This window comes from Ascoidea rubescens (assembly GCF_001661345.1).
Source record: "Ascoidea rubescens DSM 1968 unplaced genomic scaffold ASCRUscaffold_9, whole genome shotgun sequence".
In the NCBI taxonomy this organism is placed as follows: domain Eukaryota; kingdom Fungi; phylum Ascomycota; class Saccharomycetes; order Ascoideales; family Ascoideaceae; genus Ascoidea; species Ascoidea rubescens.
This window is the reverse complement of record NW_017962921.1, coordinates 345,639-371,305: the sequence shown is the minus strand read 5'-3', so window position 1 is coordinate 371,305 and position 25,667 is coordinate 345,639. Positions and strand designations below refer to the sequence as shown.

General features: G+C 31.0%; 8 protein-coding genes across 8 annotated transcripts; 5 read left to right on the top strand and 3 right to left on the bottom strand.

The window, feature by feature from the left end:
• Positions 1-1,004: 1,004 nt before the first annotated feature.
• On the top strand, positions 1,005-2,600 carry GAS1 (1,3-beta-glucanosyltransferase GAS1; the record flags this gene model as incomplete). The annotated part of the gene is made up of 1 exon (XM_020190685.1): positions 1,005-2,600. One exon carries the CDS (start codon positions 1,005-1,007, stop codon positions 2,598-2,600), a length of 1,596 nt encoding a protein of 531 aa, XP_020046417.1.
• Positions 2,601-3,639: 1,039 nt separating this feature from the next.
• Positions 3,640-7,118, top strand: ASCRUDRAFT_76621 (uncharacterized protein). Its single transcript, XM_020193551.1, has one exon. The coding sequence runs from the start codon at positions 3,970-3,972 to the stop codon at positions 7,030-7,032; it is 3,063 nt and encodes a 1,020-aa protein (XP_020046416.1). The 5' UTR covers positions 3,640-3,969; the 3' UTR covers positions 7,033-7,118.
• A 532-nt stretch (positions 7,119-7,650) lies between these two features.
• On the bottom strand, positions 7,651-8,781 carry MGE1 (mitochondrial nucleotide exchange factor MGE1). Its single transcript, XM_020193550.1, has one exon. It carries the CDS (start codon positions 8,754-8,756, stop codon positions 7,821-7,823), a length of 936 nt encoding a protein of 311 aa, XP_020046415.1. The 5' UTR covers positions 8,757-8,781; the 3' UTR covers positions 7,651-7,820.
• Positions 8,782-9,016: 235 nt separating this feature from the next.
• On the bottom strand, positions 9,017-10,349 carry ASCRUDRAFT_76619 (uncharacterized protein). Its single transcript, XM_020193549.1, has one exon. It carries the CDS (start codon positions 10,298-10,300, stop codon positions 9,050-9,052), a length of 1,251 nt encoding a protein of 416 aa, XP_020046414.1. The 5' UTR covers positions 10,301-10,349; the 3' UTR covers positions 9,017-9,049.
• Positions 10,350-12,030: 1,681 nt separating this feature from the next.
• ASCRUDRAFT_76618 (uncharacterized protein) lies at positions 12,031-12,644 on the top strand. Its single transcript, XM_020193548.1, has 2 exons — positions 12,031-12,179; positions 12,292-12,644. The coding sequence occupies exon 2, from the start codon at positions 12,451-12,453 to the stop codon at positions 12,616-12,618; it is 168 nt and encodes a 55-aa protein (XP_020046413.1). The 5' UTR covers positions 12,031-12,179; positions 12,292-12,450; the 3' UTR covers positions 12,619-12,644.
• On the top strand, positions 12,623-15,324 carry SUL1 (sulfate permease). Its single transcript, XM_020193547.1, has one exon. It carries the CDS (start codon positions 12,839-12,841, stop codon positions 15,290-15,292), a length of 2,454 nt encoding a protein of 817 aa, XP_020046412.1. The 5' UTR covers positions 12,623-12,838; the 3' UTR covers positions 15,293-15,324.
• A 3,113-nt stretch (positions 15,325-18,437) lies between these two features.
• Positions 18,438-19,010, bottom strand: ASCRUDRAFT_20006 (L domain-like protein; the record flags this gene model as incomplete). Its single annotated transcript, XM_020189615.1, has 1 exon — positions 18,438-19,010. A coding segment is annotated over one exon (573 nt), but the record flags the coding sequence as incomplete, so codon positions are not given.
• Positions 19,011-22,684: 3,674 nt separating this feature from the next.
• ASCRUDRAFT_8871 (L domain-like protein) lies at positions 22,685-24,599 on the top strand (the record flags this gene model as incomplete). The annotated part of the gene is made up of 5 exons (XM_020195011.1): positions 22,685-22,741; positions 23,106-23,243; positions 23,305-23,482; positions 23,873-24,252; positions 24,405-24,599. The coding sequence occupies 5 exons, from the start codon at positions 22,685-22,687 to the stop codon at positions 24,597-24,599; spliced, it is 948 nt and encodes a 315-aa protein (XP_020046410.1).
• Positions 24,600-25,667: the final 1,068 nt, after the last annotated feature.

Here is a 25,667-nt window from a genome sequence, read left to right as displayed (position 1 = left end):
TCAGATCATCATTTTATTGAATTTGAATATTGAGATCATTGAAATGGTTTTGAAATCTGTTTGAAACTCTGATGGAATCTGATGAATATGAAGCAGTTCTTGGTATCATTTTTCTCGTTGAAGGCTTCTATATTAAAGCCATCGCTGGAAGAGCTGTTTTTGGTTCTTGTGGGTGTTCGCCAACGATCTCAGAGCGTCCACAGCCACCAATTGCTGCCAAATGCGTTTTGGGCTGCATTCTTTGAGTGGAAAAAGCTTGTTTCACTGGTGCAGACGTTACCGATCTCTTTATCGAACGGTTTTCGCAAAATGAAAACTGCAATTGACTGGAAAAACAGGAAAGTGCTAATAATAAAACAAAAAGATGGCTTCTACAAGAAGTGAAAAAGCAACACAAGAGGACTGGTGACAGATATAATTAGTGAAAAAGAACCCATTTTTTTTATTTTTTTTTGATTTATTTATTCATTTTCTTTTACACGATTTATTGTTTTTCTACTCAATATATTGAAAACAATTTTATTAAATATCTAAATAAGTTAGGATTGAACGTTAAAAAGGTAACACGCACTTCATTTCGCTTGGTAAAATTTTTGCATCTCTTGGGTACATTCGTTTTTATTATAATCATCCCTTGGCGTTTTCTTATTAATCAGGCAGTCTTTGTTAAAAAGATAGTTTATTTCTTGACAAGTCTTGTTTTATTGTTAAAAAGTCTTAATTATTTAGATTGGCATTTGTCGATTGAAATATATTAAATTTATTACAAGTGCTTTTATTACAAATACTTTAATTCCTTTAATCACTATATTTGGTTGTTTTTTTCTTTTTGTTGAAAAAGAAATTCCATACGAAAAAGACTAAAAATATAAAAATATACTAAAAAAAAACAACATAATCAAATTCTTTTAATCAAATTTCTTTAATTAAGTTATTTTATATTAATATTATTATTATTGTCATCATTAAAAATGATTTTCACTAAAGTTTTATACTCATTGGCTATGCTAACTGGTTTAACATTAGCTGAACTACCAGAGATCAGTATTTATGGTAATAAATTTTTTTATCCCAATGGATCTCAATTCTTGATGAAAGGGATTGCATATCAAGCCGACACAGCAAATATTACAACCGGACAAACTATTATTGATCCATTAGCAGACGTTGATGTTTGCAAGCGAGATATTCCATATTTAGAAGAATTGGGCACAAATGTTATTAGAGTGTATGCTGTTAATACAACATTAGACCATGACGAGTGTATGTCGCTTTTAGATGAAGCAGGTATTTATGTTATTGCGGATTTATCAGAGCCTGGTGTTTCGGTTGATAGATCGAATCCATCATGGAACATTGAATTGTTTGAGAGGTATAAAGCTGTTGTTGATCAATTGTCTGGATATTCGAATGTTTTGGGTTATTTTGCTGGAAATGAAGTTACTAATGATAATACTAATACTGATGCATCAGCGTTTGTCAAGGCAGCAGTTCGAGACACTAAAGCGTATATTAAGTCAGCAGGATACAGAGAGATTCCAGTTGGATATTCGTCGAATGATGATGCTGACACTCGAGTTCAAATAGCAAATTATTTTCTCTGTGGGGACGAGGATGAGAAGTCTGACTTTTATGGAATCAACATGTACGAATGGTGTGGTAGTTCGTCGTTCAAGGAATCAGGATACTCTGATAGAACCGATGAGTTTAAGAACTTGTCAGTGCCAATATTTTTCTCAGAATATGGGTGTAATGAGGTTACTCCCAGAAAATTCGAAGAAGTTCCAACTATTTATGGTGAAGATATGACGGATATTTGGTCAGGAGGTATTGTCTATATGTATTTTGAGGAGACTAATAACTATGGGTTGGTTACAATAAAGAATGATAAGGTGTCTACATTGAGTGACTTTAACAATTTGAAGAGCCAAATAGACGATTTAACAATGGTGACGTACAAATCCAGTGAATATACACCAACATCAGTTGAGTTGTCATGTCCCACGCAGGATTCAAATTGGAAGGCTAATACTCAAATCCCACCTACACCAGATCAAGATACATGCGATTGTATGTCCAAATCATTATCATGTGTTGTGAGTGAAGATGTTGATGAGAGCGATTATGAGGAATTGTTTGATTATGTGTGTGGGCAAATTGCATGCGATGGAGTAACAGGCAATGGTACCACAGGACAGTATGGATCATATTCGTTTTGTTCAGCAAAGGAGAAGCTATCGTTTATTTTGAACTTGTATTATGTTGAGAACGACAAGTCCAAGTCAGCCTGTCTGTTTGATGGATCTGCCAGCATTAACAGCGATGCAACAACAGAATCAGGATGCAAGTCTATTTTATCAGCAGCAGGAACAGATGGATTGGGCACTATCAGTGCATCATCAAAAACAAGCACAGCAAGGTCATCCAGATCCAACAGTGGAGACTCAACAGCTACCAATGCCTCAGCCAGTGAATCAGCAAGCTCTAGCAACGAAGCAGTGATTTTGTTGCCCTTCAAGAAACAGTCGTTGGCCGAGATGACAATCACTGGGTTGCTAATGCTGTGTTTTGTCGCAGGTATGGGACTTGTTGTCTTTTAAGTGGTAGATTAGTGAGTTTTTGCGAGTGCAAGCTCCTCTGGTTTTGAATGAGATGCCAGGTTTTTGTTTTTGTTCTTGTTCTAGTTTTGCTTTTGTTTGGGATTGTAGTCTTTGGCTGGCATCGAATTGCTGTGTGTTTTCGCAGCAAAGTTTTGTATTTCTTGTTTTGTTTAACGACAATCTTTCTAAAGTTCCGTTTCTCACGCCTATCGCCCAGCAAACGCATTCATTACGCATTCATCATGCTCTCATCACGCAGAACAATGCCCGGAACGACGGCGCTTTGAAAGGGCCCTTCCGCTTCTGGTGTGCAACGTTTGAATATGGCGGGGCCTGCGCAGGGGCAGCCGAGACGCAGCGGGTTTTTTGCGGGCTGCGATTGGCCAAGAGCAAGGTGCGTGTGGTGCGTGTGCTGTTTGTGCTGCTGTGGCGGTGTGTTGCTGCTCGGACCCAGCACTCGCCACGCGCAAGAGCAGCAGAAGCAGCAGAAGCAGCAGCAGCAACAACCGCAGTTCGATGGTGGCGGAGACGCGCAAGATGCTTGAGCTGCCACTGCTGCTGCTGCTGCTCATTGGCTCTCCAGCGCTTCCCCAGTCTGCTGCTGCTGGCTCTGCTGCTGCTTCTGCTGCTCGTGCTTCCTGTGCTGCCGCTGCTGCCTTTGTTCCTGGGCTTTTTCTGCCCAGGTTCTCGTTTCCCTCGTCCGAAAGAAGATTTAAACTTTGCCCAAACAAATACGAAACAATCATCGCTCCCAGAGCTTATAGTGCATCTCTCACCTATCTCACAAGGGGATATACACTCAATTCAATTCTCGATTCTCTTCCATTTGATATCCAATCGCAATATTATATCTACTATAATATTATTTCCTCTTGTCTTTTTGCCTGTTGGTTCTCATTTTTGTTTTTTTGTTTTTTTGTTGTTTTTTTTTGGTTTCTTTCTTTCCTTTTTTTCCATCGATTGTTTACTGATTCTCCAGTGTTTTTTGGCTGATTCTTTTATCTCTTTTTTTTCCTCTTATTTCCAATTCTTCCTATTGGTTCTATTGACTCTCTTGGTTCCATCACCTTTTGCAATATTCTATAATCCTCACCAATTCTGCTATTCTTACTGGGTTCGAAGCTCGTTTTAAACTTCTCCTTCTAGTTTTGCTCGCATTAAAACTTATTTCTACCTGGTTTCAATTCAATTAAAATCCATATATATATTTATCAATATTAATTTGATTATCAAACAAATTTTACTATTAAAATTACTAATAAAACACTAACAAAACACTAACAAAACACTAACAAAACACTAACAAAACACTACTAAAATCACTATTAAATTGCTAATAAATTTACTAACAAAATTGAGCCTTTTAATTATGTCCAAATCGAAAAATCCTATCGAAAATAAAAATAAAAATCAAAATCATATTAATAATACTATTAACAACAATAAAAAAAACATTAAAAACAACGACTTTGATAATAATAATGAAAATGATAATGACAATCACATTGACAACAATAATGATAATGATAATGATAAAACATTACCTGCTTCCAATTCATTTCCACTTCCAATTCCAAACTCAAATTCAAACTCAAATCATCCCTCTTCTTCTACCTCTTCTTCCTCAAATTTAACCATAAATCTAAACTCCTCCTTCAACCATCTTAATCTAAACCATCCCAAAATCTCTTCCAACAACACAACCACTACCACTAATGATAACGACTCCCCCCCTAGATTCTCAACCCCCACAACTGAAATAACTCCTACAAACTCATCTGTCATCCTAACCATTGAATCAAATACCATAGATGACCAACACGACTTAGAAATTAAAGATATATTGAAAAGATTTAACCCAATCTACTACATTGACAATAATAACGATAATAATAACGATAATAATAACGATAATAATAACAACAATAATAACAACGACAATAACGACAATAACGATAATAACAATAATAACGATAATAATGATAACAACGACAATAATGATAACGCTAATAATGATAACAAAGATATCTATGAAAATACATACAACGATAACAAAATCATCAACAAAATCATCTCAAATGAAAACCCCCCCTTTGACTTGAACTACGATAAACACTCAATCTATTCAAACGACATTATCGACCCCTATATAATCCCCTCCCCTACAAAAAACACAACCAATGAACCTCAAAAACTATCAAGAAAAATATCAAAAATCAAATTCTTCAACCAAGATGACGCTGAATCCGCTGAAGAACAAATTCAAAAACTCATAAAATCAAAAAACTCTGACGACGACTTTAAAATAACTCTCGACTACGAAACTGCTTCTCACCCAGGTAATATCTACATCAAAAACCTCCCTCTAAACTTTACTAAATTCGACCTTGACGACTTATGTAGCCCCTTTGGCTCAATCCTCTCCTGTAAAATCATGAAGGACGACAAGGGCATCAGCAAAAAATTCGGCTTTGTCAACTTCTCAAGTGGAAAGGCTGCAAAGGATGCAATAGCAAACCTCACAAACAAAATCCTAGATCCTTCAACCAACGAAAGACTATACCTAAACCATCACATCTCAAAAAAGGAAAGACAATTGAAATACCAAGTTGAAAAAAAAAACTTCAAAAATTTATACATCAAAAACTTGCCTGAAAACAAAACTGAACATGAAATTATCAAAATCTTCTCCAAATTTGGCCCAATTAAATCAGTTCATCTTCCAACCATCGAAAATAACCACTTCTTAAAAGGCTTTGGCTTTATAAAGTTCGAATCCCACCAAGATGCTGTTAATGCTCTACACAACTTGAACAACTCTGTAATAGATGGCTCCACTATTTCTGTCTCAAGAGCCCAAAGCCGTGAAGAAAGAAACTCGAAGCTTCAAAGCCCAATCTCAATTCAAAATTTAGACGACCCACTATCTATATCCTCAAATGACCCCTTCAATAACAATATCACAAATACTCCAACTCCCAATAAGAACAACAACACCACCACCACCACTCATTCTCAAATTCTAGTCGATAACTCTTTTGTTCCAAGATCTAATAATGTCATTTTTAACCCATTAGCTAATCTTCAAAACCAAAGATTTATTTCAAATCAACAAATCCATCCTCAGTTCGCTCTTCCAATTTTCAAACCTATTGAATCGGAATACCAATTAAATAATTTGTATATCAAAAATTTGCCTCTATCTATCGATGACCAAAAATTATCTCAACTATTCGAACCATTTGGTGAAATCGTATCTGCAAAAATTATGACTGAAGATGACGGTTCAAGTAAAGGTTATGGTTTTGTTTGCTTTAAAAGTAGAGAAAGTGCCTATCTAGCTTTAAATGAAATGGATAAAGCTTCTGTCGAAAGTTCGAAAATCCATGTTTCTTTTGCTCAACGTCGTAGATCTTCTCTCGGAATTAGAGATAACGAAATGGCTAGAAGAGATAGTGTTAGCAGTGTTACAAGCTCAATCACTGGAAACTCAAATTCTTTTCAATCTTTTTATCCTCCCATTTACTACCCACTCAATCCATATCCTGCTTCATACCCTCCACCACCATTAGAACAAGAGCCTTCTTCTTCTCCCTCTTCTATTATCATGAATCCTCCTAATGACCTGCCACAAACTCCCCAGGTTCCAATTAATTTTCCATCTGCTCCTGGTCCACCTCTTCTTCCACCTCAAACTTATTCGCGTTCAAACAGCTATTCTGTTCCATATCCCAATATCCCGCCAAATGCAATCCCAATTGCTTTACCATATAGCCACTTTCCCTATAATTCAATGGGAATGCAAGTCTTACCTCCAAACCCTCCAAGGTTTACTAATAATAACAATAACAATAATGACAATAATAACAATAACAACAACAGCAATAATAATAATAATAATCGTGGCAACTCAATTCATGGTAACCAACCTCATGGAAACACAAATAGAAGACCCAGTCACAAACGGAGAAGTTATGATTTTTCTCCTGGAAACGTAACTTTTCAACAACAAACCCCTCGTTTTAATATGATTGTTCAACCAAATATGCCTGACTTAAGATTTTCTTCAGGCTTAAATCATATTAATATCGATTTTGCAAAATTATCAGACATAATTGCCAATTCACAAAGTCAGATTGAAAGAACAAACACAATTATTGATTTTATTAACTCCAGTTTTAATTCATTACTATACCTGTCTATGAATGATATTACAAGATACCCTGAAACATTTATTAGAGATAATTTGGTTGAGTTATTGAATGAACTAAGAAGAGATTACTCTTCTGTCGCAGATCACAAAGATATTTTAAATTTGGAAGAATTAGAAAAGGATGTCGACATGAATATAATCGGTGATTGGGGACAAAATATTCAAATATTATATAGTCAGTTTGAACATCTTATCTTGAGAAATTTTTCAGTGAACTAACTGGCAAATTAGTTTTTGGTCTTAAACAAAACAATAACAGTTGTTTTATTTTTTCTTTCTTTTTTTTTTATCGTATCCATATTCTTGTTGTTAGCATCTTTGTTTTTTTTGATTTTTTTTGAAAAAAGTTAAAAGTTAAAGAAACACATTCTAAAGTTTTTTAAAGAAAAAAAATCCATTCAATTAAAATTCTAACTCGTTCATGACTTTTTTTTTTAAACCAATATTAATTATATAAAAAAGATAATTGATGACAGTTCTATTTTTGATTTATTTGCTGAAATTTTTTTTGATTTTCACTATATTTCATTTCTTGATTTTTACTTGATTTTTACTTGCTTTTGTTTCTCAAAACACATTTATTTGTTTCTAATTTTTTTTTTAATTTTTTTGAGTTCTCAATTTTTTTTTAATTTGATTTTTATTTCTTGTTTCCTTTATTATTGTTTTTCATTCAAAAAAAAAAAGTAGTTACTCATCTACACTTTATAGATTAGTTATTGAAGTAAAAAAAGCCGAATAACATTTCAATGTAAAAATGAGCTAATAAATGATTTTAAATAGAAGTTGTTGTTTTTTCCAGAAAAGTATTCTAAAATATAGAAAAAACTAACAAGACGTAGTATAATATGTATTTACAAGTAAAGTTATTTTTCAATATAAAAATATAAGTCATCAAAAAAATCGTTTCAATAGAAAAAAAAGGGAATAATTGCTAAATAGAACAATAACAACAATCACAAATGCTGTTTAAAAAAGAATAACAAATTAATCATCAGAGAATTTACTCAAGAAAGTTTATTTTTTTTTTCAGTATTTTCAGTATTTTCAGTATTTTCAGTACTTTCAGTACTTTTATTTTTTGGTTTTGGCTCTGCTTTAACAATTCCAACTTTTGGAGCTCTAATCACCCTACCATTTAAAGAAAAGCCAATTTGTTGAACATGAAAAACAGTACCTGGTTCTTTATCAGGTTGAACAAACTCAAAAACAGCTTCATGTTTATTTGGATCAAATTTCTCGCCAACAGGATCCATTTTAAGCAAACCGTATTTAGCTAAAGTTTTATCAAATATATCACTTGTCATTTTAACACCGTCATAAAAATCTTTCATTTCTTGATTTGAATCAAGAGATTTGAGGTCGACACCATTAAGAGCATGTCCAAAATTATCGATACTCTCAACAAGATCTTTACAAAGTTTCTGTAAGGCAAAATCTTTGGCATTTTGAATTTCTTTCTTTGTAGTTTCTTGCAAGTTTTTAAAGTCAGCTAAAGATCTCATGTAATGATCTCTTAAGGTGGCAAAATCTTTATCTTTCTTCAAATATTTACCTTCGCAGTCTTTATACTTGATGACCAATTCTTCAACTGATAGTGTAGAAAGCTCGTCACTAGCATCTTCATTTGGCTCGGCTTTGGGTGCTTCGTCGGTTTTTGCTTCTTCAGCTGGTTTCTCAGCAGATTCAGTAGATTCAGCAGGTTTTCCAGATTCTGTGGTTTCAGAGGATCCCGTGGTTTCCTTTTCAGCAGTTGTGGCATCTGCTTTTTGTTGATTATCAGTTTGGCTAGAATAGTGTCTTTTGGAGAGCTGCAAAGATTGTCTATAACTCAATTGAGGGAAGGATCTGAAGGTTGGCACCAAAGCAGCTCTTGGTGCAATAAAGGATCTGTTAGCACACTGTGCAGCTCTAGTAATAGAAGAAAGAAAAACTCTAGCCATTTTTATGTGAAGATGTAGTATCTAGTCTATATTTAACCTCTGTGGATGTGAAATGTCAAATGGAGTGAACAATTCCAGAAGAAAATTTTCCCTTAAAATTGACCTGTAGGTCACGTGTGGGTTTTGGTTCATTGAATCTGAATTTGGAGAATATTCACAGAGAATAAAGTGTGCTGAAGAAGTAAAGTAAAGCATTTTGGGTTTTTATGGGATTATATAATGTATTTATTGAAAATTTGTCTATTGGTTGTATATACAGTGGTGGAGGGATTGCTGTTTTGACAACTTGGCGTTTATTGGGTCTTTGGAGTCTCAATCAACAATTCTCTAGTCCAGTCCAAACTTTTATTATCAGTGGAAGTGTTATTGGGCAAAAAGGCCAATTTTCGATCTTTTAAATAATTTCTGTAAATGATTTCAGCAGGATCTTGATCTGGGTCCATCCACTCGAAGTTCTCGCCTTTTGTGATCCAATATTCATCAACTAATAAGTCTTCTTCGTTGGGCAAAGGAACAAAGTTGTTTTTAACCAATCTATTAACAATGGCTTTTCGAGGATCTTTGTCAAGACCACTGTTAATTTTTCTATCATTCTCAAAGATTATTGAGTAAAATTTCATTTGATTTAAGTAAATGTAACTATAAGTAGGTGCTGTACCATCTTTGTATTTCAAGACACTGACATTACCAGTGCTATGATTTCTATTGATTTTCATTATTGAATATAAAATACTAATATTTAGGAGATATGGAACAAGCATTAAAATAGTATTATGAACACCGAAAAAATATTCCTTGAAGAACGCATTTGCAACTAGTTCAATGGTTGTGCTAACACCAAACAACCCACCAACAGTTATTCCAACGCTATTCCACATTTTAGTTTTACGTGTGTTGATGTAATTTTTTTCGGTTGTAATTTTGTCGACAATTTTCAATGACTCTTCGATATTATTTTCAAACAAGGAAAATCTTATTATCATTGTAATGAGATTATTGGGTAAAGGCCTTGTAGGATTTTGCTTTTGGTAGCTGGTAATTAACTGGTTAATAAAAGTGTAGTTGACTTTAAAATTTTTATTGTGATAGTTTTCAATAACGTTGTTTAGCAATACCAATTTTTTGAAATTTATAAGATTTAAATCAAGGGATTTTAAATTAAGCAATTTAGTAATAAAGTCGTTTAAAATCAATTCATCATTTGAGTTCGTTGAATCTGAATTAATTTGGTCGTTACAAATTTTAATTGTTTCAATAATTAAAGAATCCTGAATTATTTCATTTTTTGAATCTTTAGATATTATATTGTTTACGTAATTTGTTAAAGCAGCTAATCTCTTGAATTTATTTGAGTTTATTTGATGATTTTTTTCATGATTTTTATTATCATTATCATTATTATTATCAAAGACAATTGAAGTGGTTGAGATTGATCTTACATTTAAATCGGTCTTTATGAAGTGATGATTTATATAGACCAACTTTGAGTAATTATTTTTCAACAAGGTATTTCTAATAAGATTTAATCCTCTGACATTCATCATTTTGTTAATAATCGTAGATGTAAGAGATCAATATATTGATGAATGAGAGGAGTATTAGTGTTTATCAATTGATATGCTCCGATTCGAAGATAGTTTTCACAGCAAAATCGACAGTTCTCTTCCATTTACAGTTGGGCCTCATTCAGGCACGTGATTGTATGCACTAGAAGCATACTGATGTATAGTTGAAACCTTAGAATTGAAGGTATATTGATGTATGATTTATGCACAAATGCATAATGCTCAAGTTTTCCTTGATGAACTTCTCCATAGAAAATCGATTATCAAGAACATCAACAGCAGAAGGAAAACCCAGATTTCTACGCTAATAAGATATTAGATCCAAGGTTATTTTAGAATTTACAAAAGGCTTTTAACTGCAAATAAAATTCAATTTGTCGCAATTTTTCTATTTCAACCATCATTCATGTGAGACAAAGAAAGATAGTGAAAATATGGAAGAGTAAGCGGAAAGTGGAGGAAGAATGATATATATATACCATGAAGACCAATTGAAAGCAATTATTGGTTCTTAAAATTGTTTTTAGTTAATTTGAAATAAAAAATAGCCGAATTTTTCTTTTTAGCGAATGTTCCAAGCTTTATTTAAACTGATTGCTTGTTTTGGTGATATTGCACTTGAATGAATTATTTTAGTGTAAAGTCGATAGTGGGTTAGATTTTATTTGAGAGCAATCATCTTGTAAGAAAGCTGTCCAACTATCAAAAGACCAGTTTCCTTCATTGAAATTATGTGCAGTACCAATTGTAAACTTGAATGCAAAACAGAACTAAATAAACGATTCAATTAGAATATAGTTAAATATTTATTCAATAAGCTGTTCAAATTCCAATTTTTATTAATTAATCTTTTTGATCAACTGTTTTTTTATTCGATCCCACTTGCTCTTTAAACTCTAGAATTTTACCCCAACAATCAAAACCTCACCAATCAGCTGCTTCTGCTGCCTTTATATATTTCAAGAATTTCCGGCATGTCTAACTCTAAACGTGACCATATCACCAGACTAAAAGCCCAGTTGTGGTTTGGTTTTGCAGTGCCATGCATATATAGTTTCCATGGGAGTGGATACTGGTGGTAAACTATTGAGGGTTATGATTTCCAGCTCTAATGAGGTGAAATTAGTTTACCAAAAATTTTCTTTTTCTCTTATGAAAAAAAACTTGTTCAACAAATCCGAATAGTGGAAAAATTAATATTACAATTCAAATGGTATTGTGTTTTTTCATCATTTTTTTTGACATAATTCAAGTAGGGTCTACTTGGGAACAATAGCTATCCAACAAGTAGGCCAATAGATAGTGGTATGGCTGTGCTCGGTGGCAGCCATTAAGTGTTTAGAGAGTGGTGACAATAAACACAATGCTGTTTCCATCAACTGGGGAGATAGAAAGCGAAGATCAGGACAGGAGACTGTTCCTGAAAAACTGTGTCAACTGTGGATTGCATGAGCCACAGGGATCTTTTAGATCATATAATTTTAGCCTCATACACTCCCAAAATATACCATGAAAGTTCAAGATTGTGGTGAAGCTGCTTTGAAAAGGGCAATAAATGGCACGCTTGTCAGAAGATCATCCCATTCTGGTAATTGAATTGGCTGATGAATTACAAATATTTTGTTACAAGATGGCTAGTGTGTCTTGAGCTGAAATAGTGTTGTGGCATAGGATGGATAAGACAATTGACTTGCCCAGAATTCTCAGGTTTTCTCCGTAAAGCTTGACTGGTAAATGGGTATTATTTACTTGAAACTCAAACAAACAAGCATCAAGCATCTGTCAAATCGATATCGATATCAGGAAACAGGGATATCACCAGGCGGATATTCAAAAAGAAGAACGAAAATACTTCTAGGTAAGAGCAAAGAGTGCACCTTTGCCATCGAAATCCTTTCCATTCGGCGTTTCGCAAAAAGCTTGCCAAAGTCTTTTTTTGGGCTAGTTTCACTAACACTCTTTTAAAACAGTGCTAATTTGATGGCCGATCGAGCAATGCTGTGAAGGTGTGGATCAAGCTGATTCTATTGCTGTTCCATCCCCAGCTACAGCTGCTGTTGTGGGCTCCACCAAAAGCGTCTCTGGAAAAAACAGCTGCATTCTTCTGCTTACAGCTGCCGTTAACCAGCATGTACCCGCGTTTATGTGTCAGGTCGGAGCAAAACCAGCATAGCTGTGGCTGTTTCTCCTCGAAAATACCACAAGGACACGTGAAGTCGTACTATGTGTGGTGCATTATTGCCAATTTCTTCATAAGCGAAAATTGGGATGCTGAATTCAGTGGTGTATGGCGATGAATTTTTATAAAAGTGGCTGTTAAAAGGTATGATTCCAATTTTTGTTAGTTCTTTTGAAATTTTTACTATAAAAAACAATTCGTTTCTTCCTGTTTTCTCTGGTTTTCTTGAAGCAAAAGAAGCAAAGAACATTGCTGAATAACCGTTTCTATCTGTTTTCTTTCCTTCGAAAAGTGCATTGCAAAAAACACTCTCTAGCTCGTTCAAACACAACTGCAAGATGTCTAAGGTGGATGAGGTCCAAGAGGTTTCAGCAGGAAAACCAAGTGAGGCTGGAGAAGGCCACAATTTAAATGTTTTGGAGTACAGCGAAAGCCCCATAACAATACCAGATTGGTTCCATAACCTTTCTAGCGGAAGATCTTTCGGCACTGCTGTTAAGGACTATCTTATCTCGTTGTTTCCTATTTCCAGATGGATCTTGCATTACAACTCAACATGGCTTTATTCTGACTTGATTGCCGGTATCACTGTAGGTTCTGTTATTGTTCCTCAGTCCATGTCCTATGCTCAATTGGCAGGCTTGACCCCAGAGTATGGTTTATACTCTTCTTTTGTCGGTGTTATGATTTATTGCTTCTTTGCAACTAGTAAAGATGTCAGTATTGGTCCTGTTGCAGTCATGTCGTTGCAAATCGGTAAGGTCATTTCTCGTCTTCAAGATCACCATCCCAACAATCTAATTTATAGCGAGCATCCAGAAATTGTTGCAACTACTTTCTCGCTTATTACCGGTATCATATGTGCTGCTCTTGGTCTCTTAAGAGTGGGTTTTGTTCTTGAATTTATCAATACTTCTTCCATTCTCAGTTTCATGACTGCCAGTGCCATCAACATTGTTTCCGGTCAATGTGCGGGTTTGTTGGGTTACAGCAGCAAGGTCTCCAACAAAGACTCAACCTATATGTTGATCATTAAAACACTAAAACATTTGGGTTTGACAAATATCAATGCTGCTTTTGGTTTGGTTTCTCTATTCATATTGTACTTTTGGAAATATTCCTGTGCCTATCTTTCAAAAAGATACCCCAAAAAGGAAAGAACCTTTTTTTATATCCAAACTTTGAGAAATGCTGTTGTTATTATTTTTGCAACCTTATTTGCATGGGCTGTCAATAGAACCCATCCAGGCTCTGAATTGAAACTTTTAGGAGAAGTTCCAAGTGGTTTAAAGGGTGTTGGAAAGTTCAAATTCTATCCCGATGTGGTTGCTGATATGGGTGCTGATATCCCTGTCTCTACCATTATTTTACTATTGGAACATATTTCAATTGCAAAATCATTTGGTAGAGTTAACAACTATAAAATCAATCCTGATCAAGAAATTATTGCTATTGGTATCAACAATTTAATCGGTACTGCCTTTATGGCTTACCCAGCTACTGGTTCATTTTCAAGGTCGGCTTTGAAAAACAGATGTGGTGTTAGAACTCCTTTGGCTGGTGTCTTTACTGGTATTGTCGTCTTACTAGCTTTGTATTGTTTGACTGAAGCCTTCTACTTCATTCCTAAAGCTGGTCTTAGTGCTATTATCATTCATGCTGTTGCTGACTTAGTCAGTTCATACAAAGTCCCTGTTTTCTTATGGAAATCAAACCCCTTGGATTGTTTTATCTTTATTACAGGTGTTCTCATTTCCATCTTTACCAGTATTGAAAATGGTATCTATTTCACAATTTGCTGTAGTTTGGCTTTCTTGCTTTTCAAAATCGCCAAACCAAATGGGGTTTTCTTGGGAAGAATAAAATATGCTCAAGTTATCAATCCAAAAATCTTTTCCGAAGAAAAGGAAAACGTATTAATTGAAAACGAATCCTCAAATCATTCTCTAAATCTTGATAAGAAATCTTCAACCATCAAATCTAACGATGTTCACTTTTATAATACAGAAATCACAAAATCTTTTGATTCCTCCGATGTCCAATTTGTCACTAGATGGGTTCCACTCAATAAAAGAGACATCAATAAAGAAATTGAAGTTTTACCACCTCCTCAAGGTGTTTTGGTCTTCAGACCGTCTGAAGCTTTTACTTATCCAAACTGTTCTGCCCAGTTAGACTTGCTTCTTGCTGAAGCAAAAGAGAAAACACGACCAGGCATATCATTAAAATATGCTAAAGCTGCCGATAGACCATGGAATGATCCTGGTCCATTCAATTGGGTTGAAAGAAAAAAAGCATTTGTTGATTTGGTTACTCTCAAGAAGTTTAAGAAAAATGATGCAACATCAGGTGCCTCTGAGGTTTTAGAAGAAGATAATGATCCAAGACCTCTATTAAAAGCAATTTGTTTTGATTTCAATTCAGTCACTTCAATTGACTCCACTGGTTTACAATCATTAATTGATCTCAAAAAGTTTCTTGAAATTTACACCAATCATAATGAAGTTGAATTTCATTTTGCAAACATTTTATCACCTTGGATTAAAAGAGCTTTAGTTGCTGGAGGTTTTGGTATTGATAAATTTCAATACAATTCTGAAGAAAATAAAGCAAATGTCGATGCTGAAAACCGTTCTTCTGTTCCAGAGAGAGGAGATGAGATTTTATATTTCAATGTTACTAATCAAATTAAACAATTAGACCAAGAAGCTACATTGGCTCATCTTCCAGTTACTGCAACCAATTTCCCATTTTTTCATCTAGATATTCCTTCATTTGATGAGTACGAATGATGTAACAAAATATTGTGGTGGCATTTCCCATCTTTTTTTCTGTTTAATTTTTTATTTTTATTTTTATTTTTATTTTTTTACCATTTTTTTGATGCATCTTTTCTATTTCTTGGGTTATGATTCTATTTTTTTTCTTTAATCTTTACCACTTCTGTCTTAATTTCGATGTTTTGGAATACCTATCCAAATTACTATAGTTTCACACAATTTGCTTTATTATTAAAATTGGATTATTTAGATTCATTTTTTACACTTCATGCTTTTATTTTTAAAGCTTGTTTTGATTATCATTTTGGTTATTGTTCTCATTGATAGAATTGAATAAAGGACTTACTATGATAAGCAACACGAGTTATCTGTAGGCATTGTTCTTTAAATAGTAGAATAGAGATTTTAAAAAAAGAATATTTGTAAAATGGAATATATATGGTTAATGCGATTCAGTTTTCACTTGTGAAACTTGCTAAAAGTCCTTATTGTTTTTTTCTTATTTTTCGATTTCTAATTTACGACCATCTGAAATTGCCAAAAACTCCTTGTTATAACATGCAAATACAAATGGTTATTTAAAATATGTTCAAAAATGACGCCTATTTGAACAAACCAGAGAATTTAATATAAGATTCCCATAAATTGTATTATAAAAATATCTTGAAAAAAAAATCTAAAAAATAATTGATTGAGTTGTTCACCAATAATATCTTAACTAATATAACTATAATTTTTATAGTTTGAAAAAATATTCATAATATTGAACAGTCATAATAACGAACTGCATTTTTTCTTAAATCCATATCTATAGAAATATCTAGAACATTATATTAAAATAATTTAGATTAAAATTTAGAATCGCCTGATATTTTCACTAAAACAAAAACCAATCTTAAGAATAAAACAACGAATTCTTAAAAAGAAAATAAAACACAAGAAAAGAATAAAAATGCTGTTTCAAAAAATGACTGTAAAAAATCTGATGGCAAAACAAAAAAAACCATTAAAAATAATTTTTTTAAAAAAGGACCAATTTAATTATTACAACATTGTAGAATCCATTAAATAAAAGTTTTCGGAAATATTTGTATTTGTCATAAGTCCATAGAAGAAAATTAACCCCAAGTAATAAAATATAACATTAAGGTATAAAAGACAACTTAGTTGTTTCCTGAAACATAAGAGATTAGTAAAAATTGAATCGTAATTGAGATAAAGCAATATTATTTATTTTTGAAGTTGATATGCAATTAAATTTAATTAATTTGGTTCGTTACTAAAACTTATTAAAAAAAACTTTGTTTTAACCATAAAATATCAAGATAATTCCAGGGACAAAAGGTTAATATCTTCTCACCATTAAAATAATATTCGAATCTCAAAAAATTGAAATTACTAGAAAATTAACTGCAAAATTATTGATTGATGAAATTAATAATAGTCTATTTTAAAATGTAGAAGCAATTGTTAAAATATAATTTTTAATTCAAAAAAATATTGAAACTCCAAAATCTTCAACAAAACCACTGCAGATACAAGACAACTTTTAAATATACCGCAATTGAGAGATTATTTTACTAAATTCTTAACTTCTTCAATTCATTCATTTATCAAATGTTAAATGATTGCACACAACCATTCTTTATTTGTTTCAAAATTAAAAAGCATCTTATGTTTTTTTTTCAATCTTTTTCTAATAAATAGAACTTGTTACATTGAACAGCAAAAATCCTTAATAAAAGTTTTATCGTTAACTCCTTATTATATACATTTTTCCAATCAAAATTTCTATAATTAATTAGATCAAAAGTTTCCAGCCAGAATTTATTCATAATTAACAGCCCAAAACTGAACATTTACATTGTGTTGACGATTTCATATTCAAAAATTGACTGAAAATATTATCTGTGAACGAAGTTTTCATAGTAAAAGACATTCTCAAAGCACAAATCAGAAAGTTGTTTTCTGTCATTAATTTGATATAGATCAGAATCAGTTATTTTTATTTTTCTTGATCTCATTATCAATACTTTGAACACCAATACTAACGATAGTACTGGAAATGTCAATGCGATTAAAAATAGGTTTATCAGCTTGAATTTCTTGAGTATCCTGAATATCTTGAAACATTTTGAACGATTGGTTAGAAATATAATCTCAACCAAAAAAATAAAACAAAAATGATTTGAGTCAAAAAGCAAATGTGTGCGTAATTCAGTGCATTTATGTTTTTCCATGTAAAACATGCATTATTATACCTTAATGTACATGTTTTAACGGATTTTACGATTTACGGTGTACGGTGAATCCGTATACGGTCACGGAACTACTCCATTTTAAACATTTCTTGAAACCACTTTAATTTAAGCAATTCATATTCATAGTCAACAAATTCATTGCAAACCCTCATATTCAATTCAAAATAAGCAGACCAAGCAGAATATGCTTAAATGTACTATCACATTGATATGCTAGCATAGCAGGAGTGAATTAATTATTAACCCATTCAGTCATAAAGTAATGAAAATTGACAACTACGGCTTACTGTTTTATTGTCTTGCTATACATGGTTGTTTTCATCATTGTTTGATTCAATTCCAATTTCAGTAATAAAAACTATAAACAACAATCAAAAACATTTTTCATTGATATCACTTACCAGATTGATGGAATCAAAACCAATCAACCTATAAAGTAGTATCACTTTTAATAATGTTTTATACGATCCAGTTCAATTGTAGTTTTTTTGTGATAAATTTTCTAGAAAAATGTCATTTTCACTATTTTATTTGTATTAACAGCTTTTTTTTATGGAAAAAGACAAATAAAACGTTTCTACACTAAATTCTGATTTTCACCAATTATAAAACTGATATTGGTGTTCTAAATTCAATAAGTACTTTGTTTTAATAATAAATATACTTACTGTCAAAACAAAAATAAAATAAAGTGTATTGTTTTTCAAATCAACATCACCAAACATTTTGAAAATATCAATTCAACAATCCTTTACCTTTAATTTCAAGTAACTTGTCAAACAAGCCTGGCCTGTTTTTCATAATATTAAACCTTTTATCATGTGGTTGGTTATCAGAACAATCTAAATCATCACCAACTAATTGCTGTAGCGTTTCAATATGTTTTCCATTTCTTTTTTATCAATCTTATTACCTTTCAACTTTAGAACTTTTAGATTTGTTAGTTTTGATAGATTTTGAATTTTGGTAATCTTATTATTCAGCAACTCTAGTGTAGTTAGATGAACCAAAGTGGACAAATTTTGAATTTTATGAATCAAATTATCACTAAGATTTAATTCATTCAATGCAGTTAATTTCGACAATCCATTAATTTCTGTGATACTATTCCCAGAAAAGTTAAGGTTTGTGAGATTAACTAATCTATCCAAGTTTTCAATTTCTGTGATGTCATCAAATGATAAATTTAAGACCTTCAACTTAACTAATGTATCTAAATTTTCAATCTTTTTAATATTCCAATTATGTGATAAATCCAAATATACTAGATTTGTCAATTTGTTTAAATTTTCAATGTTCAAAATACTCTTATTACATGATAAATCCAAATATTCTAGATTAATCAATTCGTCTAAATTTTCAATGTTTTGAATATTTGTTCCTAGTATTAATGTTTTTAGGTTTTGCAAATTACCTAAATTTTCAATCTTTTTAATTTTCCAATTATTTGATAAATCCAAATATTCTAGATCCCTCAATTTTTCTAAATGTTCTATAGTACTAATTTCTGTGCTTGATATTGTCAATTTCTTTGGATTGGTGAATTCACTAAAATTTTTCATTGCAACTACTTTACCATCAGTCACTTTGAACATATCTAAAAATAAATTTTTTATACTTCTTATACTAAAATCTTTAAAAATATTTTTATTTGATTTGAAAAAATATGAATCATAAAGAAAACTCGCCTCAATTAAGTTTTTATAGACTTTCTCATTTGCATTATTAAAATATAGATGGTCAATTGTATGAAAATCGTGAAATTCATTAAGAGTAGGTCATAAGGCTTTTGGTGATTTATTCCAACTTGGATGTACAAAGAAAATAGTAACATTTTTTAAATCTTTTGAATTATTTAATATTGCTTTTCCAATTTTATTAATTTTATCAATATTTCCCAAAACTTTGCTTTCAAATGGAATAGTAGCCTCAACAAAAATGTAAAGTTTTTTTATTTTGTTTAAATTCTCTAGCAATTGATTTAAGATATCAAAATCACCCACTTCCTCCGAATCTTCAAAGAATATTTTCAAAATTCTGCAAAATCGTAATATTTTAGGTTTGAATAAATATAAATGATTAAAACAAACCTGTAAATACGATTGTTTATAGTAAAACAACTGGTTGGACACTAATATATTTTTGAATAGTAATGATAAAGCTGAAAATTTAATTGAAATATAATCTGATAAAGTGAATAGCCACAATTTATCTATTGGTAATTGGCTGAATATCATATTAAGCAACTGAGAAGGAATCATATCATTAAAGTGTTTGTGTGGCCGTATGGCTTGCTTTTGGTCTGAATCATTATGTGATTCTCCATTATAAAGTTGATAGGTATCCATTGTGTAAAGTGAATCAATCAACGTGTCGATCTAATGATGGTGATAGACATAAATGGAAGAAGAATACTCAAAGTATTTATGTATCTTTGATAATCAGATATGACCATATTTGAAGACTTCTTGATGGATAATAACCTGTGACGATACTGAACATCTAATGGAACCACTGGGACAATATGGTCCTGGCTGGATTATACTCAATGAAGAGTTCATATATATCAAAAAGACAATTTGATCTGTGATTCCCATGTTTTAAAGTAACTTTATTCAGCAGTGACAGTGATAGTAGATTTATCGTACTGATAATAACGCTATGTTTGGTTTTTGATGTAGTAAAGTATCAAACATTCTTAATTACTAAAACATCTGTCCAGCAAACCATAAAAACGTAATCAAAACACAAACTTATATAGTCAATGTAACTGAAAAACCATCAATATTGTTTTAATTCACAATCAACAGCACTATGAAGCCCCAAATGTCGAACTTTCCATAAGTGCAGCTGGATTTATTTCAATTATTAAAGTTTCCAATTATATATACTTTATCATAAACAATTTTTAATAAATCTTTAAATGGAGTTTCAATATTTCTGATATTAATATGATTTAAATTGTTTCTATTAAATTTAAGAAAGTATGAAGCACGATCTAAGTTTATATCAATCAAGTTTTCATACAATCGATCATATTAATCATCAGAGTATATATGGCCAATTTTATGTCGATTATGAGATTTAATACAAGGTGTTTTAAAGTGTTCTGGTAACTTATTCCACTTTGAATATCCAAAGCAAATTGTAATATCCTTTAAATCATTTGGATTATTTAGTATCAAATTTCCAAATCTACAAATTTTATTGAAATTGTACAATTGTGTGGTTTCAAATGAATCGATACTAATATAAAAAAAAAGCTGAAGGTGTTCTATTTTGCTTGAATTGTGTGAAACTAGTCCATTGTATTAAGTAAATCAATTTTTATGTTAGTTTGGTAATAAGAAAGATTTAAATGGATAAAAATAACTCAATATGCTTATATATTTTGATAACCAGGTAGGAGCACATTTGAAGACATATTGATGAATGTATTTTCTTATCCAATTAAGTATTGTTCTGGGTAATACTATATATACATATTTCCCATCAAATAAAATCAATAATAAAATATGGACTTGACTGGACTACGTTCAATGAAAAACCTATATATATCAAATGTATTATTTAATCTGTGATAATCATGTTGTAAAGTAGCAGTGTTCAGAAATAACAATAACAGAGAAGAGAATAGTAGTAGTATTCCAATCAGACAAAATATTCAATAATCAATCTGAAGTATTCAATAGCTGTTTAAAATAATAGAACTTCAATGTGATGTGTTTTGAAGTATCATCTTCAATCATCTCTTTGCAATTCCGATTCAAGCATAGCTCTTGTGGTGGCCTCATCTCTCAGAGTAACACTTAAGTAAATGGCTCAATTGGATATTGTTATTATTGATTCAGCTCAAATAGCACACCATCTTGATCCAATACCCTAGCGCTTACCTCTCTTTTGGCATTTGTTGCAAGTGCTACAGTTGCCACCACCACAATACTAACAATTCAGCAGCTTTTTCAGCTCCCATCATCCTCTTGATATAATGCAGATACTTGATTCAAAAAATGAGATCAAGATGAACCAATTGTACATAGATGTTATCGTTTATATGCTTTCAATTCCCAACCACTTTGTTTGTGTTTGCATTGAAAGCATAAGAAACAAAAGAAGCAAAAGAAGCAGAAGAGGAACAAAAAGATGAATTTAATTGTCCAATAAACGCTTGTTCCGTAAATATGGTAGATTGTATGAAAGTATATGCAAGTATATGCAATTATTTTGGAATAAATGCCAGCATGTTTTTCCGTTAAGGAAATTTTTTAAAAATTCATTAGAAAGGTTTGGTTTTGACATTATTCGTTGTTTATTTTGGTCTTTTCTGTTTGGAATCTAAATCAATATTGAATACTATTTGGTGGTACTGATTTCTTGATGTTAATTGATGTTTTAGTGCTAGTAGTAACACTCCTGTTTTGTTATGCTAGTCCACCACTTGCAATCTGTGTCCACTTTCAGATATTCAACCATGTTTTAATTTCCAGAGACAAACTATTCTACTTTTTTGGGTTTGCCTTTAAAGAAGATCCGTTTTAGAAAGACTTGTCATGGAGTAATAATAGAACCATCAATGGGATGTTTCAACCACTGGGGATCAATTCAAAGTATATATCAGAAAAGGAAAAAGAATTGATTATAAAAACATTGAGTTGAGCTGAATTTAAAGTCACATCGAAAGAAATTCAACAGATGTCAAACAAATTAGATTTTTTGATTATACTAAAATATAAAGTATTACTTAAAAAAAACAAAAAACAAAAAACTATAAAACTATACGTTAGTTTTATTGATGTTGACTTGAATATCCAAAAGATAAGCCAGGTTAGAGGGTTTTATAAAGCAGATATTAGACCATGAGAATTTTAAAGTACACTATTAAGAGGTCTTTTCTGTTTTAACCTTACCACTTTAATTCATTTTACAAAATAATAAAGCTCCTAAATCACATTTTTGATATTGTTCCATATTCTTTAATTGATTCAATATGCACATCCAACTTGATATTGCATATTACTGCATACATACACTTGATATATTTGGAAATATTTTTCAAGAACCAGATATTAAATGGTTCGTTTCAAAAAGTATCAATAACTATTAGGCAAACTGCACTGTTTTCTTTATACTAATAGAAATTACAATGAATTCAACAAAATATTTGCAAACCGAATGGCTAAAAACACTTTTAGCTAATAATGTAAATAACGAAATAATCGATTCATACTTTCTTTCATATTCTTTCATATAAATAATGCAGTGAATATCTATATTGATGTTGATATTGATATTGATGTCCACACTTACATTCATATCTATATTCAATATTGAAACTATAGCTACGATATACTCACCTCTTAATATAACATATTCAATTCTCATCTACCCTACCAAATCTCACACTCAACGGATCAAGTGCTGTTTCAAAGTTATATAATTCTGCTTTTATACATCTTACCAAAGACTATCAATATTGCAGTTATTCTATTAAATCAAGATTCTACTTTATTTCTGATAATGTTGATAATGAAGTTAATAATAATCACTTTTATGAGGATCATTAGGATAACTATGATAATGATCCTTATAATAACATAACATTCAGTATACCAAAAGATACTTTGTATTTTGAGGGCTTGGAATTTTTAGTAGATAGCCGTGAAAACACAAAATTAGTTCGAAATCTTACACTATCTTTAAATGTTTTTGAATTGAATGAAGCGACCTCTGATCTATTATTTGATATTCTAAAAAAACCCAAAGATTTGCAAAAAAATCAATCTTATTATTTATAACAATAACTCAATTTCCAATTTTGAGTTCTTAAGGCTAAATAACATTCAAGGTTTTGACAATAAATATGAAGTTTTGAATCAATTTACAAAATTATTAATACTTCTCAACTCAAGTGTTTTGGAACAGATTATTATTGATGTTAGTGGTTTTCTAGTGGACGTTTCTGATTATTTTTGGTTCTTCAATCAGTGAACTGAAATTAAATATAGAACCTACTCGACGAACAACACAACATTTTTTTAACTTTTGACTTCATTGGTACAAGTTCTTTATTTTTCAAAAAAAATGTCAAAGTATAGCAGTCTATTAGCTACAAATATTAAAAAACTTGAAATCGATTCAAATTTTTTCACTCAATTCTCAAAAGTTTCAAGGAATATAAATGAAATGAATCAATTCACAATTAATGACAATAAATTTTTCAAAGAATTAAATTGGTTTATGAGGCTTTGATTTAATCATTCATTCCCCTTTTCAAGAATTGAGGTAAAACCTTTCACTCATTTTCTTAAAATCAAATCAGTGGTATTTCAAGGCGACCAGTTAACAAGACTTGAAAATTTAAATAATACCCTATTCACTGAATTGTGTTTGTCTGGATGCAAGATTGTTGACACTGGAGCTCTAAGTAACTTCAAATATTTAAAATTTTTAAATTTATCTGATAATCAAATTCAAGACGTATCACCTCTATCAAGATTAAGTGATTTGAGAACTGTAAATTTAAGTAGAAATAGTATCAGCGATGCTTCTTTGTTAGGAAGGCTAATCTATTTAACTGATTTAAACATAAACAGAAACAGAAACAACATATCAAACATTGAATTTGAAATTAATTTAAAAGCATTGAAAAACTTATCATTTTGGAAAAATAATGTTAAAAACATTGATAATTTATCAGGATTAAACAATTTGGTTTGTTTAAAAGGAAGTTTCAATTGAATTAGAAACGTTAAAGAGATGTTGTTTTCTGCTGAAAATGAAAAAAATTTTAAAAAATTAAGAGAAATTAACATTTTTAGAAATATAATTGAAAACTTGAAAAACATTTATATAACAAAGTCGAGTATTTTGATTTTTCATGGAGTGAAATTGAAGTGTTTTCTATTAAAAATATGGAAAATCTTTCTAAGCTAAAAATTACTCGATTGAATCATAATTTATTAGTAGACTTTGAAGCTTTTGAAATTCCAAGTAATATTGAAAAAAATTATTTAAATCACAAATCCTTTACAACATCTTTATATTCAATCTCGTTGTAAAGCTGCTAAACTACAAATACTTCTAGACTTTGACGTGTTAGAAGATGAAAGGCGAATTGTGATTCCATCAGAATCTGGAATAACGCATGCTTTGAATTGAAGATTTCGGAGATTGGAAAACTAATGCTGGAAAAATAAAGTTATAGTTAATATTTAAATGATAGTCATCAAACTGAGAAAAGGGATTAAACCTTTATTTTAAACAGCAGTATTTTTTTTCCATTTGATTTGCATTTTTGATTTCTTGAATTATTAAATTAATTTATTTTTTTATCTTTTCTATAATTGTTATGTTTTTAATATTTTTAATATTCTTGATTTTTTTACAACGTTTTATCTTTGGCGAGTTGTTATGCATTAATATAATAATAAATAATTCTTTTTTAAAAGCCCAAAATAAATTACAAATATGTCATCAAAACACATTTCGATGCTTTATCCAATACAAATACCTATTTCGAGTTTTACAGTAATCATAAATGTATATTTTGCAGTAATCATAAATGCAGATTTTGCAGCAGGAGGAACAATTCATGTTGAGGAATAAGCCTGAAATTAGATCCGTTATGGTGGTTGAAAGAAGATTGTCGTAGCAACGGATTTTTTTGATAATTTTTGATAATTTTTGATAATTTTTGATAGTTTTTGGTGATTTTTAATATTTAGTGAATGGATTAAGAATATATAATAATATGTTATTTATAGAACTTGTACTGAGATAAAATAAAGAAAGTTATCAGCAGAATGTGAATTTTAACTGTTATTGAATAGACATTTATGGATTTGGAAAGAATGGAAATCAGGCTGAGTTGAGCTGAAGAATGGAGGTTTATGAAAAATGTATTAAGAAGTGGGTTATAATTTTAATAGCATATTAGTCAATTTATTGATTTGATAAAACTAATTCAGTGGACGAAATTTAAGATATACAATAAGGTAATTAGATATAAGGTAATTAGATATAAGGTAATAGATAAGGTATAATGAATGAAAATGTAGTTATTAATGAATTGAAAGAGAAAAAAATCATAATGAAAATTAAGCAAGTAATAATTATAATAAATAATT

Coding starts and splice junctions, on each gene's coding strand:
- ASCRUDRAFT_76621 (XM_020193551.1), top strand. CDS start 3,970: ATGTCCAAATCGAAAAATCCTATCGAAAATAAAAATAAAAATCAAAAT.
- ASCRUDRAFT_76618 (XM_020193548.1), top strand. CDS start 12,451: ATGTACCCGCGTTTATGTGTCAGGTCGGAGCAAAACCAGCATAGCTGT.
- MGE1 (XM_020193550.1), bottom strand. CDS start 8,756: ATGGCTAGAGTTTTTCTTTCTTCTATTACTAGAGCTGCACAGTGTGCT.
- SUL1 (XM_020193547.1), top strand. CDS start 12,839: ATGTCTAAGGTGGATGAGGTCCAAGAGGTTTCAGCAGGAAAACCAAGT.
- ASCRUDRAFT_76619 (XM_020193549.1), bottom strand. CDS start 10,300: ATGATGAATGTCAGAGGATTAAATCTTATTAGAAATACCTTGTTGAAA.